This window comes from Sinocyclocheilus grahami, unplaced genomic scaffold (assembly GCF_001515645.1).
Source record: "Sinocyclocheilus grahami isolate Dianchi unplaced genomic scaffold, SAMN03320097.WGS_v1.1 scaffold293.1, whole genome shotgun sequence".
Classification (NCBI taxonomy): Eukaryota; Metazoa; Chordata; class Actinopteri; order Cypriniformes; family Cyprinidae; genus Sinocyclocheilus; species Sinocyclocheilus grahami.
Window position 1 is genome coordinate 610777 of NW_015505472.1, and position 15697 is coordinate 626473.

The 15697-nt window shown below is 39.4% G+C and overlaps 1 protein-coding gene across 4 annotated transcripts in view; it reads right to left on the reverse strand.

Annotated features, from left to right (window-relative positions):
- Positions 1–854: 854 nt before the first annotated feature.
- The window catches only part of mideasb (mitotic deacetylase associated SANT domain protein b), a 25962-nt gene continuing 11119 nt past the window's right edge, over positions 855–15697 (reverse strand). For all 4 annotated transcript variants that reach the window (XM_016292830.1, XM_016292831.1, XM_016292829.1 and 1 more), the window contains exons 3-13: positions 13665–13973; positions 12993–13347; positions 12521–12587; positions 10518–10660; positions 10247–10350; positions 8025–8100; positions 7468–7556; positions 6070–6216; positions 5856–5978; positions 5042–5241; positions 855–1950 (exon numbers count right to left, since the gene is read on the reverse strand). In XM_016292830.1, the coding sequence (XP_016148316.1) occupies positions 1725–1950; positions 5042–5241; positions 5856–5978; positions 6070–6216; positions 7468–7556; positions 8025–8100; positions 10247–10350; positions 10518–10660; positions 12521–12587; positions 12993–13347; positions 13665–13973 (1839 nt within the window). In that variant the 3' untranslated portion in view covers positions 855–1724. The remainder of the gene's footprint in view (positions 1951–5041; positions 5242–5855; positions 5979–6069; positions 6217–7467; positions 7557–8024; positions 8101–10246; positions 10351–10517; positions 10661–12520; positions 12588–12992; positions 13348–13664; positions 13974–15697) is intronic.

Below are 15697 nucleotides of genomic sequence, written 5' to 3' on the forward strand. Positions count from 1 at the left end.
CACCATAAAATGTCTATTCAACTCCTGCACTGTATATATATAGTCTTTTGATGTCATACGATAAATTTGTGATTAAAAAATATTAAATTAAGTCATTATTCATTAAAAATATGTGCATATACATAAAGTTGGTACCCTGCGGTGATATTTCAGTATAATTAATATACCATTGTATAATATATTATAGTACCATGTAAGTATTGGATTCATTCATATTTTGAATTACCTTTCTGTTTTTATATTTTCAGTTTACATTTCAATTTTAGTTTGTGTTAGTAATTTTGTTACATTTTTGTCATTCTTAATTTTTTATATATTTAGCTTTTAGATTTATACTTAGTTATTAAAGTATATAGTACCAATAGGGCTACTGTCAAGCTCTAAAAAGTTTTTTAAAAGCACCATAAAATGTCCATTCAACTCCTGCACTGTATATATATAGTCTTTTGATGTCATACGATAAATTTGTGATTAAAAAATATTAAATTAAGTCATTATTCATTAAAAATATGTGCATATACATAAAGTTGGTACCCTGCGGTGATATTTCAGTATAATTAATATACCATTGTATAATATATTATAGTACCATGTAAGTATTGGATTCATTCATATTTTGAATTACCTTTCTGTTTTTATATTTTCAGTTTACATTTCAATTTTAGTTTGTGTTAGTAATTTTGTTACATTTTTGTCATTCTTAATTTTTTATATATTTAGCTTTTAGATTTATACTTAGTTATATATTTATCTTTAATTTCAGGTTTAGTTTTAGTCATTTTTGTTTACACAATTTTAAATTTTTCCATCTAGTATATAACTTTATTTTAGCTTTATCAATGAAAGGAAATGATTTTTAATAGTTTTTGTTTTAAATAACACTGTCAAGAGGAGTCGAGATTTCTTTCGGTTTCTTAGACAAATCTATTCATAAGACTTGGAATATTATAGCGCAAAAGTTCTTTGGTGCACTTTTATGATGTTTTATATTTGTCCTTTTTAAAGATTGAAAGCCCTTAGGCAATATTTGAGAAAGAACAGCATGAACATTCTGCTAAATCTCATTTTGCGTAGAAAAAGTAAAATGTTTAGAATGTCCCGAGGTTGAGAAAACGACAGAATTTTCCATTTCGGATTAACTTTACCTTTACGATACTCAAAACAGAAAGCCTAAAATTACAGCACTGGAGATCAAGACCAGGCGTACAAGCACAGTTGTGCAAGCGTTTGGCAGTCACGTGGAAGAGAAAGATACCGTCGTTTTCATTTCGAAAAAAGGAGGAAAAGACTAAACACACACACACACACACACACTTGCTTCGGTGTCCCTCTACGTCCACAGCACTGAATCCATAATGGTTTGTTTCACAGGAGAACAGTGAGTGAGTTCTGTGCACAGACACTGGATAGATGTGCTGCGCGCAGTCAGATCAGTGTGTGTTGGATGAGTCCGAAAGTGCATATTATAGACACACGCACACATTCACACTGAGATGGCTTACACTCCCATTAGCCCTATGTCTGAACATTAAGCCCCTGAATGCTTCTACAGCATTGGTCTCCGTCTTTGTCCGTCTCATATACACGTAACACACATACGCACTCACACAAACGCTCTACGGGAGTGAGCCAGTCCCTGAAACTGTTCTTTTGGGATGGGTCTTGTTGGTTGGTAAACTAAAAATAAATAGGTTTTTTCTTGGCCATACGAAAGGGATTGTTAGCTAGCGCCAGTCTTCATCATCTGCATCCTCCTCTTCCTCTGAGGAGTCATCGCTGCTGGCTCTCCTCGTTCTGCTCTGATCCCCCATCGCTCTGTTCTGCTGGGCGGCCAACATGGCGGCTGCCGCCTGCTGCTCGGCCTCCCTCTGCCGGAGCGCAGCCGCTTTTTTCTCTGCCTCAGCGTGACTCTTCATGTGGGCACTGCGACTCTTCACTTTATAGAAGATCCTGGTGAAAACACAGTGTTCAGATCTATAGGTCAGTGATTTGAACTCAAGAACTAGATCAGATTTTCTGGACTATATTAACTGATCCAATGAACATGTAGATCACTGACATATCTGGTTCAACTCACCGACTCCGATTCATGAGCAAATCATTTAAACTGATTCAACAGATTCATTGCATTTAACACAAAAGAATGATTCATTCACAAATTGGACACGCAGATCACTGAGCCAGTAAGCTGAACTAAAGAAACTGTTTAGTCAGAGTTGTGAATACAACACATAGACAGGTTCTGGATAAACACATTCATTGCAAAAAGTCGAGTAAAATGAATGATTTGTTCACAAATCAGACATGCATGAATGAATCACTCAAACCGGTTTTGTAAACTGGATCAACTGATTCATTGCAAAGATCTGACTAAAAATAATTGATTTGTTCACAAATCAGGTAAGCAGAATATACATTCAATGATTGAACGTGAGAACGAAATCAGCCGAAATACAGCTTTGTAAACGCATTATTCAGAAGGGTTTTGTGAACTGGATCAACCAAATCTTAAAACAGATTCGACTCAAAAGAATGATTTGTTCATGAATCAAACATGCTACTTTTCTCTTGAAATTGCCATGGACAGTCATGGGCCAGACAAAAATTTTAGTGAAATGACAAATTTGGTTTGTTTCTTACAGAGAGCTATAATATAACTTCAGACAACTTGGAATACACAGCACAAGCCACTTCTTTAGTGTTGTTTTTGGGGTATATTATAATACATGTCTTCGTGTTTAAGAAAAGAAAGTCATACCAGTTTGGAACAATACAAGTAATTTTTTGTGAACGTACAATTAATTTGTAAATTTGTACATTAATTCACCATAAATACTGGCTCCTTGATTATACAATAGCATTCTCAAAGACCTCGGAGTACCATGGTATATGAATATGGTGATAATCCAGATACTGCCACAGTACTTCTTAGTAGAAGATAAAAGAGCACAAGTGTGTATTGAAATCACACACACACGCTGATATGTACGGATCAGGGAATGTGGCATTCAACATCTCCATGGACTTGGTTGCTAAGAGACTGTTGATTTTAACAAGCCAACTGTTGCCATGGATAAAATCTCCAATCAAAATCAGATGTTGCCTTTTTACTGCTTACTACTAAATCTGATCCCTGACGCATGTAACACCTAAGAGCCGCCAAGCTTTACTGATTCCTCGGAAGACCCCTGGTCTTTTTATGAGCAGCTATATATCAGCTGCATGAAAGGACCACACTGCCAGTGCATGTCGTCTAGTGATATGCACAACTCACCAGTGTTGAGAAAGCTAGTTTTTGAAACTTCAGCATATATAACTCAATTTATTTTATTTTCATAAAGTATTTATCTGGAACAAAAACAATGTTTGTACAAAGTAAAAAAATCCTAATTTATGTCACTAAAAACTGATGAACAGCAGCATTTAAAGGTGGGGTAAACGATTTTTCAAAAACGCTTTAGAAAACTGATTCGGGCCGAATAGCAAAACAAACTTGTAGCCAATCAGCAGTAAGGGGCGTGTCTACTGATGATGTGGAGGAGAGAGCATTTAGTGCTCACATTAGCATGCCGAGCGACAGAAAGATAGAGATGGCGGATAAAAAAAACAAAAGAGGAAAACGTCTGCGGAACAAAAGAAGGCTTATGGCAATAAGGCAAGAAGTAGGACCAGTGTAAATATCGAATCAGCTTTCCAGCGCTGGAGAGAACTCAAGGAGCGGAAGGCCTGCGATTGGACGCCGAGGTTGCTTTGTTTCTTCTCGATATGTGATTAACACCGTGTCTGCGCCGCAACAGCTAAAGTCTGTCTAGTACACTGGACACGACAAAGCGACCGTTGAAAATCATTTGAAATGTGTCAATACGTCATGAATAGAAAACAGCAGCAGTTTTCTGTCGGGGATTTGTCGTGTTGTGCTGCGCCACATCCAGTGTAGACCATAGATATGTATATATATCTATATGGCGTAGACAGCATCACCGATTATAATGAGTTCTATAGTATTTTGTCGCGCCGAGCCACTCGCGTCCGGTGTAGAAACGGTGTAACATTGGTTTTGCTTTGTTTCACAGAACTAATCGTTGCCTGGTTTGCGTACGTATATGTGGGGCGGATCTATCAAAATAGGGGCAAGACCCTTTTGGGGTAGGGGCGTGTTTGTTTTGGTGATTTCTAATGTCAACATTGGCTACCAGAAATCGCTTACCCCACCTTTAACTTAAAGGGCTTCTGTGCAGCAACTGAATCTGTGAATCATTTTTGAACAGGTTCATTTACAGGAACCATCTAAATGAACAGATTCACTGAAATGAATCTTTCCCAAGCTACATGGGTGAAAAAGGCCTTTGTAAGTGTGTTTTGATTTATTACCTCGGTTTGCTTGACTGTGAAACTGAACACACAAGAAAACTCAAATGTTTTGTCAAGCTACATGCTACTCATTGGAGAAACTAACTTGTTACTGTTACACTGTTGTGAACTACCATCACAATACTGAAAAATATGGTTAAGTTAGTAGTGTTACAACTTTTAGTTAATTACTCCCCAACACTGTAATTCACATTGTAAAGTTTGGAGAAGGTAATAAACTATGCCATTAATAAATTTAATGGCATAGACCAACAGGGATACAATTCATAAATAAATACAATAATGAATTAATTATGGTAAAAAAATAAGGTAAATTTAAAATAAATAATTAAATAAAAATAAACAAATACAGGGTAAATGTAAAATAAATGAATGATTGGTTAAATTAATTAATTAATAAAACGTAAATTTGAATAAAGTAAGCTACAATTTAAATAAAATACGGTAACTTTAAATAAATAAATAGTTAAATTGATGAGTGAACAAATGAACAAGTAAATAAATAAATAAATACATAAATAAGCAAACATTTTAAAAAATTAAGGGAAAACTAAAATAAATAAAAGATACGCTTAAGTAAATAAAATAAGGTAAATAATAAACAAAAAATGTGTTACACTATTATCATTAGTAAATTGCATAAATTGAGCGTGTATCCCAATAAACTGACCTGCCACACTTCTTGCAGGGGAATTCACCCTCTTGGTTTGTTTGTCCCTTTCCTGTATTGCCAGTGTTTTTCCGGCCTGTGGTGTCAGAGCGGTGTTTAGATGGTGGTGGTGGTGGTGGAGGACGAGGATGACTGACCCCCAACGTGGACGGATCTCTAGCGCTGTTCTCCTGACTTCTTAAAACCAAGACGGCAGCAGCCTAACAGGAAACAAATGATTACTTAAAGCAACCACAGCTGAATGCATACAGATATTAGACAAAGGGAACTTCCACTGTGGTAACTGAGAGGTTGTGCAGTGAAAGAGATCTGGTAATAGTTCACCATTGTGCGCTTCAGCAAGTAAACTGCAGGTTACTCCAGCACAGGGGTGTCCAAACTCGGTCCTGGAGGGCCGGTGTCCAGAAGAGTTTAGCTCCAACCCCAATTAAACACACCTGAACCAGCTAATCAAGCTCTCACTAGGCATATAGAAACTTAAAGGCAGGTGTGTTGAGGCAAGTTGGAGCTAAACTCTGCAGACACCGGCCCTCCAGGACCGAGTTTGGGCACCCCTGCTCTAGCAGTACGGTCTCTAATGAGTGTGCTATATTAAGTGCACTATGCACTGGATAAACCATTTAAGCTTGTAAAGAGGTATACCATTAGATGTATACCATTAGATTAGCCTACAGTGCTGACATACACATGACTATTGCAGGCCAGTTTTCTTATTATTTCAAGTAGGCCAGAACTGGGATATATATGATATAATTTTCTATAGACACCATGTGTTTTTGCAACCTCATGCAAATCAACCCCCCGCCCAACTCACATTTTCAGTGGCCTGTAGCGATTGTGTCACCCTGCCCGGGCTGTTTTCTTGTTTCCTGTCACATGACCCTTCCCACTTCCTGCTCTCCTCGTCTTCTTTCCGTGATTCGAACTTCTGTGAACTCTGAAGGGGAACAAACATTTTGATGCTTCACTGGTTTGTAGGCCATTAAATCACCCAGGATCATGTAGACACAAAAGCCACAGGAACTCACTTTATTGTCCACTTCCTCCTCTGTTGTGGGTTTAGTCTCTGGTGGCTCTGCTTCTCCGTAAAGGAGTGTGCCGTTCCTGCCGATCTTCACTTGCTTCTTATATGTGTAGTAGAACTCCACACACTGAGCCACTGTCTTGGAGCTCAACTTCAAGTCAAACATCAACACAATTCAGCATTACCAGAATTCACTAGAACTGTAACCCATGCAAAACTTGCCGTCATAATGCTAGGCTGTCAGTGGTGGTTGCTAGGGTGATGCTATGCCGTTGCTAAGGTGTTCTGAGTGTATTAGAACCTCTGTTTGAAAATGTTCTCACTGGTTGCTAGAGTGTTCTATTTGTTTGCTAGGATGACACGATGTTTAATTTAGTTTTTTATTTTGATTGTTATTTTAAAATTATTTATAAAAATTTTCAGTTCCTTCACAGACTCCAGTTTGGGAAACCTTCACATAATGTAATGTTTAATGCATTACACGTTGTTGTTAACAACAAATGGAATACATTTTCCTTATCTTTGTATTTTTATAGCAATATGGTTAGGGCTGGGCAAAAAAATCAAATGTGACTTTCATGCGAATCTCGTCAGTAAAGCCGCTTCTGGTGATTAGTAGTAAATCTCCAGCACGTGCTTTCAGATGGAGCGGCATTTACTACACAGAGCCGTAGATAACTGACAAGCTGCACAAAATCGTGTTCAAAATCGCAGGCGATTCATTGCCGATGAATTGCACAGCCCTAAATATGGTACAAGATTATCATATTTAAATCAATGAGAAAAAACAAGTTAGATAAGTAATCCAAAGGTAATCAGAAAGTAGTCTAATTATATTACCTAAAATGTGTAATGTAATGGATTATACTACTAATTACAATTTTTGTCATGTAATTTGGAATCAGTAATGGATTACAATTTGTAAGTAATCTACCCAGCACTGGCTAGGATTTTTCAGGTGGACGTTAGGCTATTGCTATTGCTAGAATGTTTTAGTGCATTGCTATGTGGTTGCTAGAGTGTTCTGTTTGTTTTTTAAGGCATTGCTAGGATTTTCTGCTTGGTTGCCAAGGAATTCCTAGCATATTTTAGTGCATAGCCATGCAACTGCTGGGGATTTCCAGTTGGAAGGCGTTGCTAGGATGTTACAGGTTGATGTAAGGATAATGCTAGGATGTTTTAAGTGTTTTAGTGCATTGCTATGCGCTTGCTAGGGTGTTGTAGTTTGCTGTTAAAGTGCTGCTACGATGGTCTAGGTGGTTACTAAGTAGTAGAAAGTCAAATGGACCCAACTCTCTATAATATATGTCCCTAAATATGACATTTTGTCTTCATGCACATAATTTGATTTGTGTGGGGGATTGACACTCGTTGTTAGGCTTTTGTTCAAACCTGTACGTACCAGTTTCTGGACCATGAAAAAGTCCTTCTTGTAGGCAGAAATGCCTTTGTTGAAGAAACGTCGTTCCTCTGGCGTCCAGCTGTCAGAGCCTGTGTGGGACAGACAAGCGGTGCACGGAATCAGATAGAGGCTGATGTCCGTTTAGCCTATCCTCTTTTAGAGCACCCCCACCCTCTAACACAAACACATTCACACACAAAGGACAGAGAGGGGGCAAACAGCCAGCACACACATGTCCAGACAAACAATGATGCCGCTGTCTTCTCCTAGGATTTAACAACATGCCACAGACACACTCCCCCTCCTTTCCTCCCGAACTCTACCCAGCAACCCACTCAGTCACCCAGCAATCTCTCAGTCGAACCCCCCCTCCGCTGTACTCCACTCAGCTGCTTTTGTTTATAACCGAGACACGGAGCATGGTTTGGAATGCCAGCGCAGGGGGTGATGGGGTACCGCATGCCGTATGGATTAACTCGCATCACCTTGGCCAAAAAAAATAAATAAATAAAAGTGTGAAAGAAAAGGAAAGTGTGCTTGACAGTGAGGGGACTTACCAGAGTAGTGGTAGTCAGCCAGAGGGTGCGCTTTGGGAAAGATGGGGTTTTTTAACAACAGAAGGGTGAGGGCTCCCTGAAAAATAAAGTGAAATTAGCATGGTTGAGGAAACAAAACCGGCAGAGACATAGTCACAAGTTAGAGAAACACAGATCAGGTCAGGTCATGTTATGCCTTAGAGTTGATATGAAGAGATTAATGAGGACAGGAGAGATGCAATTCTGCAAGACCAATGCTACATCCTTAACAACATGTGTAAAAGGCTTTTGATGAAGGCGTTTAACCCAGCTGTGCAAGTCGCTGGATAAACCCTCTTGTTCTCTCTGCCTTTCTCCACCATGCAGTCTCTCAAGGTGCGATAAATCGAGGACACCACAGTCTTTTCTGGGTCATCGAGCTCTAACTTGAGTTTTTTTCTTATATATGGCCTTTTTTCAACTTTTAATGATCTGGACAACCAAAGTTCAACATGTTGAAGCATGTGCACTTGTACATGTCCTGAAAAAGGCCATTAATAACATATGGACTACAGAGTTTGTCAGAGACATTAAACGTCATGACACTGAGCAAGAAAACGCATCTAGTTGGCTTTTACAGACTCGTGTTTATACTCATGCTCTTACAAAATATTATAACTCAAACTCAAAGTTATTTCTGAAAAGAAAACTAAAATCACTATTATAACTCATAACACATGACAGTTTTCATCGCAGGGCCAATCTGTTCGGGATTTAAATTTGCTGCTGAACCCCATTACTGTCTGACATACCTATTAATCTGTCAAAATATCTACTTCAAGACCATGTAATAGTGGCTAACACAAATGATTGATTTGCATGAAACACAAAGCAACAAACAACTAAATTCTTGCAACTTGCAATTACAAAACCATAGATGCAACAAGATCAAACTATTAAAAGCAACAACCTGAAACCAGTTGTCAGTGCATCTCTCTTATCACTGACACTCAATAAACACCACAAACGTCTAAGAGAGTTGAGCTAACTTTCAGGTTCTGCAGAAATGGTTCACATGTGATACGAACCACAAACCAACAATTAGCTTATTATTTTGCTGTGTAACTCAAGCATGATTGAGATTTGGCTCAGAAGTACAACGCACATGATTTAGTCATCTTCAGTGTGTCGTTCTGGATATGATCCTGTGATTGACAGGTGGTTGCTATGGTGGCAGTGTGACAGCTCAGCAGTAAGCGGCTGGCTGTTGTGTTGTTGCAGCTGCTGGCTCAGCTGAGCGAACGTTGAAAAGAATCATATCAAAACACATGCACCATTTGTGTTTTCATAAAACAGGGGTCATCAATTAGCAGGCCGCAGTTGCAAATCAGTTATCATAAATAAATAAACCATGGCTGCCAACTGACTAAAAACAGATTCAATTACATGATATGCTGTTCAGATAAATCACAATAATCAAGTGAATCGATTTGTTTTGAAAAAAAAAAAACCTAGCTGTCTCAGAGAGAATTCATTAGCACTTTAAAAGAAAATTTGTTTTTACTGAAAAGTAAATTTAAAGCCTGGACCCCTTGAAACTTTAAATTAATAGCATGTTGGCATGTGAATGGCCTCTGGTAAAATGCTGTTCAAAGAAAAGCTAAATTTTCCAAGTGCGTGTAACGCTTTTGCACACATTACTCACATGAACACTTTGTCTTTTCAGGCTTTGCAATTCATAATTCCACATAATTTCCTTTTAATTCAGTCAAATATGAGTACAGTCCCTAAACTGATATTTCCTGTCACAGACGTCACCAAGAAATCCTTGGATGACTCCAAAAAAAAAATAAAAAATAAAAAAAGCACTAATTCAGATATATTCCACTCATATGACAAACTCTTCATCTATCTCTCTTATTAATCAGCAGTTTAAGAAATGGTGCAGTCGGGCGTAAACAGCTTTGACTGGTACAAAAGGCAGCAGGAAGTGCACTTAAAATATGCCAATCAACACTCACCATGACGTCACCCTTGCATTCATACAGTCCCTAAACTGATATTTCCTGTCACAGATGTCACCAAGAAATCCTTGGATGACAAAAAAAGCACTAATTCAGATATATTCCACTCATATGACAAACTCTTCATCTATCTCTCTTATTAATCAGCAGTTTAAGAGATGGTGCAGTCGGGCGTAAACAGCTTTGACTGGTACAAAAGGCAGCAGGAAGTGCACTTAAAATATGCCAATCAACACTCACCATGACGTCACCCTTGCATTCATACAGGCAGTGCATGGCCAGTTCCTGATTGGTCCCTCCTCCACACAACGCACTCGAGCAAGCCAGGTGAATGAGGTCATCCACTGCAGGGACACACAGAAGGTCCAGGAAAGACATGGAGTTAAACATATGGTCATGCAGATTTAATTTAAATAAGGCAACCTGCAGAACATATTCCTGCAACTTCCTTTCATTCAATTCAATGAATTAAAAAAAGGGAAATTAACGTGGTATTGTGTAAGTTATATACCTCTTTGCTGTTGCTCAGTATTGGCCTCCAGGTCAGGCAGTGGCGCCCACAACAGTTCAGCCTTGTGTAGGTCGTGCTGCGCTGCCGAGCGCTCTCTCAGCTCTGGGACCTGCACCTGATACCGCAATCCAATGTTTATCCGACTGCAAGAGAGAGTGAATATAAACAGGCTGCTGCAGAAATCCAAACTAAATCAGACCACTAGCAAAAATGTTTCTATTCTGCATTTTTCTAATTTCAAATACTTTTATTTTAACACTTTTATTCACTTTTTTATTATTATTAGCTTAACAATTTGAGTGAAACATTAACATGAAGTTCATGCAAATTTTTTTGAGAAACTACAAAGATAGATCTCCAGAAGGCTTCATGGTCAGGGGTCACAAGCACTGCTAGCTAAAGGGGAATATTCGTGGTTCAAAGTGTACTGGAAGCAAAATATGAGGCACAACTTAGTGCTGCGACTGGAACATGTCTATGTAATGACAAATTCCTAAAAACAATTGCATTCCACAGGTTTCTAAAGGTTCACTAATCAGAACCAAATACTATCAAAATTGTTTCAGACTGCCATTTGAATTCATTTATTGCTCATCTCATTGTCAGCTCTTTTTTTTTTGAGAGCTCAAGGATTCATGAGAGTCGATTTTGACCATGGGTATTTGCATAAAATTAACACCCCATGTTTTTCAAAGCCAAATGTTCCAGTATGACTGAGTATGACTGCCAAGGTCTGGGGATAAGGCAAGACAGATTGCGTTTTATTATTTTGTTCCAGGATGTGCTTTCGTAGTGCATTGGCCAACTCCAAAATTAAGAGATCTGCAGCCATTCATAGAGAGCGTGTCTGAGTATGTAAGAGAGAAAGAATTTCAACCGAACACTGTTTTGACCATTAGATAAACCAGCTGGTACCAGTCAGAGAAGATATCCCATAATTCCCTCTGTTCAGTCACCATCCCCCACCTACTCTGTACTTAAGAAAATAGCTCTGAAATACCCCATGTATGATCCAAGAAACCCACTGAGATGGCATTTCCCTTAAACACACTACCAGACCGACTTGTGCATGACATAACAGCTCCCCAACCATCTTAACTGTTAACATACAAGCTATAACCATGAATTTTGCATCTGCAGTCTACAGTTTACAACTTACAATCAAATAATAGCAATATGTGACCCTGGACCACAAAACCAGTCTTAAGTGGCTGGGGTATATTTGTAGCAATAGCCAAAAATACACTGTATGGGTCAAAATTACAGATTTTTATTTTATGCCAAAAATGATTAGGATATTAAGTAAAGATCATGTTCCATGAAGATATTTTGTAAATTCCCTACCGTAAATATATAAAAACTTCATTTTTGATTAGTAATATGCATTGCTAAGAACTTCATTTGGACAACGTTAAAGGTGATTTTCTCAGTATTTTGATTTCTTTGCACCCTCAGATTCCAGATATTCAAAAATAAATCTCGGCCAAATATTGTCCTATCATAACAAACCATACATCAATGAAAAGCTTATTTATTCAGCATTTAGATGATGTATAAATCTCAATTTCGAAAAATTGACACTTGCGACTGGTTTTGTGGTCCAGGGTCACATATAACAGCACGATAAGACCGGTTTACACCACATGCATTAGCAGTGTGTAAACAAAACAGCAGCATATCTTCAACAGCAGGCTCACGTTGTGCTTTCACACTGTCAACGTTTAAGCGGTGTATGGCTGCAGCACTGTACCGAAAATAAAGTGATTTCTGGGCTACTCCATTGAGTACTGTTTAATAACTACCATAAAATGTGAGGAAACAATCAACTATTCAGACACCTGACTTTCAGTCGGCTGAATGAAATCTAGCAAGCAAGCAGCAAAATAAAGAGGCAATGTTAACCAAGTAAAGAAAGTTATCATTTGGACAGAAGCATAAGATAATGAAAGAAATATCTGAAGCGTAATGTGTGGGGGTGTTATCTGATAAGTGTATGTACTTACGGCTCAATGCTGACAGGTGTAGCCTCACTCATAGCAGAGAGAACTGGAGGGGTTATATCACTGCTGTCTGGACATATACAAACAAAAAGACTGTACTTAGATGCAAAGTAAACAGTGTTTCTTATTAAATGACCTCCTATTCATGATATGCACATCAATTATGTTTAATTACATATATCCTGGCTTGTTAGGACATATATCTTAGGTACGCTAAGTCTGTTCCAAACCCTAATGAGGTGCCTACTTACAGCACTTTAAGCTGTTACAAACAGTAGGCAGCTCATTCTACTTCATTTTCCTTAGAAGGTAGCCTACTAGGTTTTGGAACAGTACTTAAGTTTAGATATTAGGTTGCATTTGGTTGTCAACTTCAAGTCATTCAATTCTAAACACTGATTAACTGAACTCTATTTAAGGTTGCATTTAATTAATTTTATCAATGCACTTTGTAGAGATAGTACAAGGAACTCACTGGAGCGCAGGAGGCTGCGGGTGGCAGATTTGGGAGTGGCAGGTGGGGGCAGGCCCTGATTATTTGCTGCTGCTGCAGCGGCAGCCGACAAGAAGGTGGAAAAGTAAAGACCCGAACCCTCTCGAACTGGACTGAGGATGGGTGGGGGAGTGTAAGGTGGCATGTTGAGGGGGTTGTCGACCAATCGGACAGGTGAACGTAAGTGACTCTGGTAAGGTGTGATAGTGGAGTAGACCGGTGGGGCAATAAAAGTTCCAAGTTTGGGTGGAGGTATAAAGAGCGGTTCTGGACGAGGCCGTCGTTTGGCTTTGGCCAATTTGCCGTCAGCTTCACTTCCGCTCTCTGCTCCACCATTCTGTAGAAGAGATACGATGTTGGCAAGCTGAATAGTGCAGAAAAATCTCTAAAATACATATACCATATGCAATCTGGATGATTTTATTGAGTGTTGTCAGATCTCATAAATCTGGTAGTGAAATGGGGTAGGGGAAGGTTGGATTAGGGTGCAGAGAATAGACGGGGAGGTGGGGAGAGTCAACAGAAATTTGCGGATTACTGGGGAATCCAGGGTTTAACAGAGGGGGATAGAATAGAACAGAAGGCAAAAAGAGAGAGAGATATTTGGCATTTCATTTTAATGTTTTGATAAGATTGGCCAGTTTATGAACTCACCTGGCCCGTGCTCTCAGACAGAGAGTTCCTCAGTGAACGTCGTCGTGTAACAATCACAGAAGTCTTGTAATCGGAGCAGCTTATGCCATGGATGCCCAAAGGCCGTGAGGGCCAACTAGCTGAGAGGGAGGCTTGCTCGTGATCCGGGGACGAGGAATCAGTCTGCCTTACTGGCACAGAGACTGGAATGACCAATGGCATGAAGCTGTCATCTCTGGGCCGCTTGGCACTCACCTGATCCACCTCAGCTGCACCTCTACCTGGACCTGTCGGGGCAACAGGGGGGCTCCAGGGCCTGTGTGGCTCTTGCTGAAAACACAGGATTAACACAGTCAAGATAATGGTCAAACAAAAGTTCTAAATCTCTGCAGAGTGCACCCATCCTCTGCTCTGTAGACATAATTGATATGCATGAAAGAAATGCGAGAGTGCTTAAAGGGATAGTTCACCCAAAAATGAAAATTAGCCCATGATTTACTCACCCTCAGGGCATCTTAGACACGTGTCTGACATTCCTCTTTCAGACAAACACAATCGCAGTTATATTTAAAATTGTCCTGGCTCTTCCAAGCTGTATAATGGCAGTGAATTGTGCCCCTGATTTTGAAGCCGAAACAAGTGCATCCATCCATCTTAAAACTACTCCACATGGCTCCGGGGTGTTAATAAGGGCCTTCTGAAGCGAAATGATGCGTTGGTGTATGAAAAATATAAATTTTAAAAATGTATAAACCGTAATCTCCAGCTTCCGGTCGCTCAAGCAGCCGCGTTCACGGCAAGGCATTCAAGCGTATGACGTAGGCGTAGCGGAAGGCGCAACGTAAGCTAGGGGGAGAGATTGACGAACGTGAAAGCACAGAGGAGAAAGCAAAAATGTCTGAGGATTTCGATATATAAGGCAAGAGAATGAGTTTTTTTTCCCAGCCATATTTGTTTGAACCGACCAGGAACTCTGCGAGATGGAGGATGCTACAACGGCGGCGGCACAAACTACAGATGAAGTTCACGGGGTTTCCCTGTGCTGTAAACAAAACTTGGTTCTCGGCAAACTACACTCTTCTCCCCGGAGCTTACGATCGCGAGACTACACTCTTCTCCCCGGAGCTTACGATCGCGAGACTACACTCTTCTCCCCGGAGCTTACGATCGCGAGACTACACTCTTCTCCCCGGAGCTTACGATCGCGAGACTACACTCTTCTCCCCGGAGCTTACTATCGCGAGACTACACTCTTCTCCCCGGAGCTTACGTTGCGCCTTCCGCTACACCTACATCATACACTCGAACGCCTTGTCGTGAACGTGCCTGCTTGAGTGACCGGAAGCTGGAGATTACAGTTTATACATTTTTTAAAAATCTATATTTTTCTTTCACTAACGCATCTTTTCACTTCAGAAGGCCCTTATTAACACCCCAGAGTCATGTGGAGTAGTTTTATGATGGATGTTTTTCGGCTTCAAAAACAGGGGCACCATTCACTGCCATTATACAGCTTGGAAGAGCCAGGACCATTTTAATAGGGATGCACCGATACCACTTTTTCCAGTCCGATACCGATACTTTTATTTTTGGTACTTGCCGATACCAATATTTTTATTGCATTTGTAAAACTTTTAAATATTTGGTACAGAAACCAAAAGAGTATGTATAATGTTAGTTGGTTAACTTCATTTATCAAATAGATACAGTCAAACCAAAATTTATTCAGACACCTTCAACATTTCTCACCTTATCACAGTTTATTCGCTATAGTTTAGAAAATGGTAATAAAATATGACAAGAACTCTGAGTTAAACTGTCAGAACAAATTCAGCTTGACAATGTTAGATAACTTGGATAGAAAGGTATGTAATAGATTACAATCAACCAAAAATTAGACAGCTGTTGGTATGACAATATTTACAACTTTCAATACTTAGTCGGGCAGCCCTTAGCCTTAATGACAGCATATAGTCTCCTGGGCATGCTGTCACCCAGCTTCATGCAAACCTCAACTTCAGTTTTTTCCCAGACTCGGTCTGAATAATTTTTGG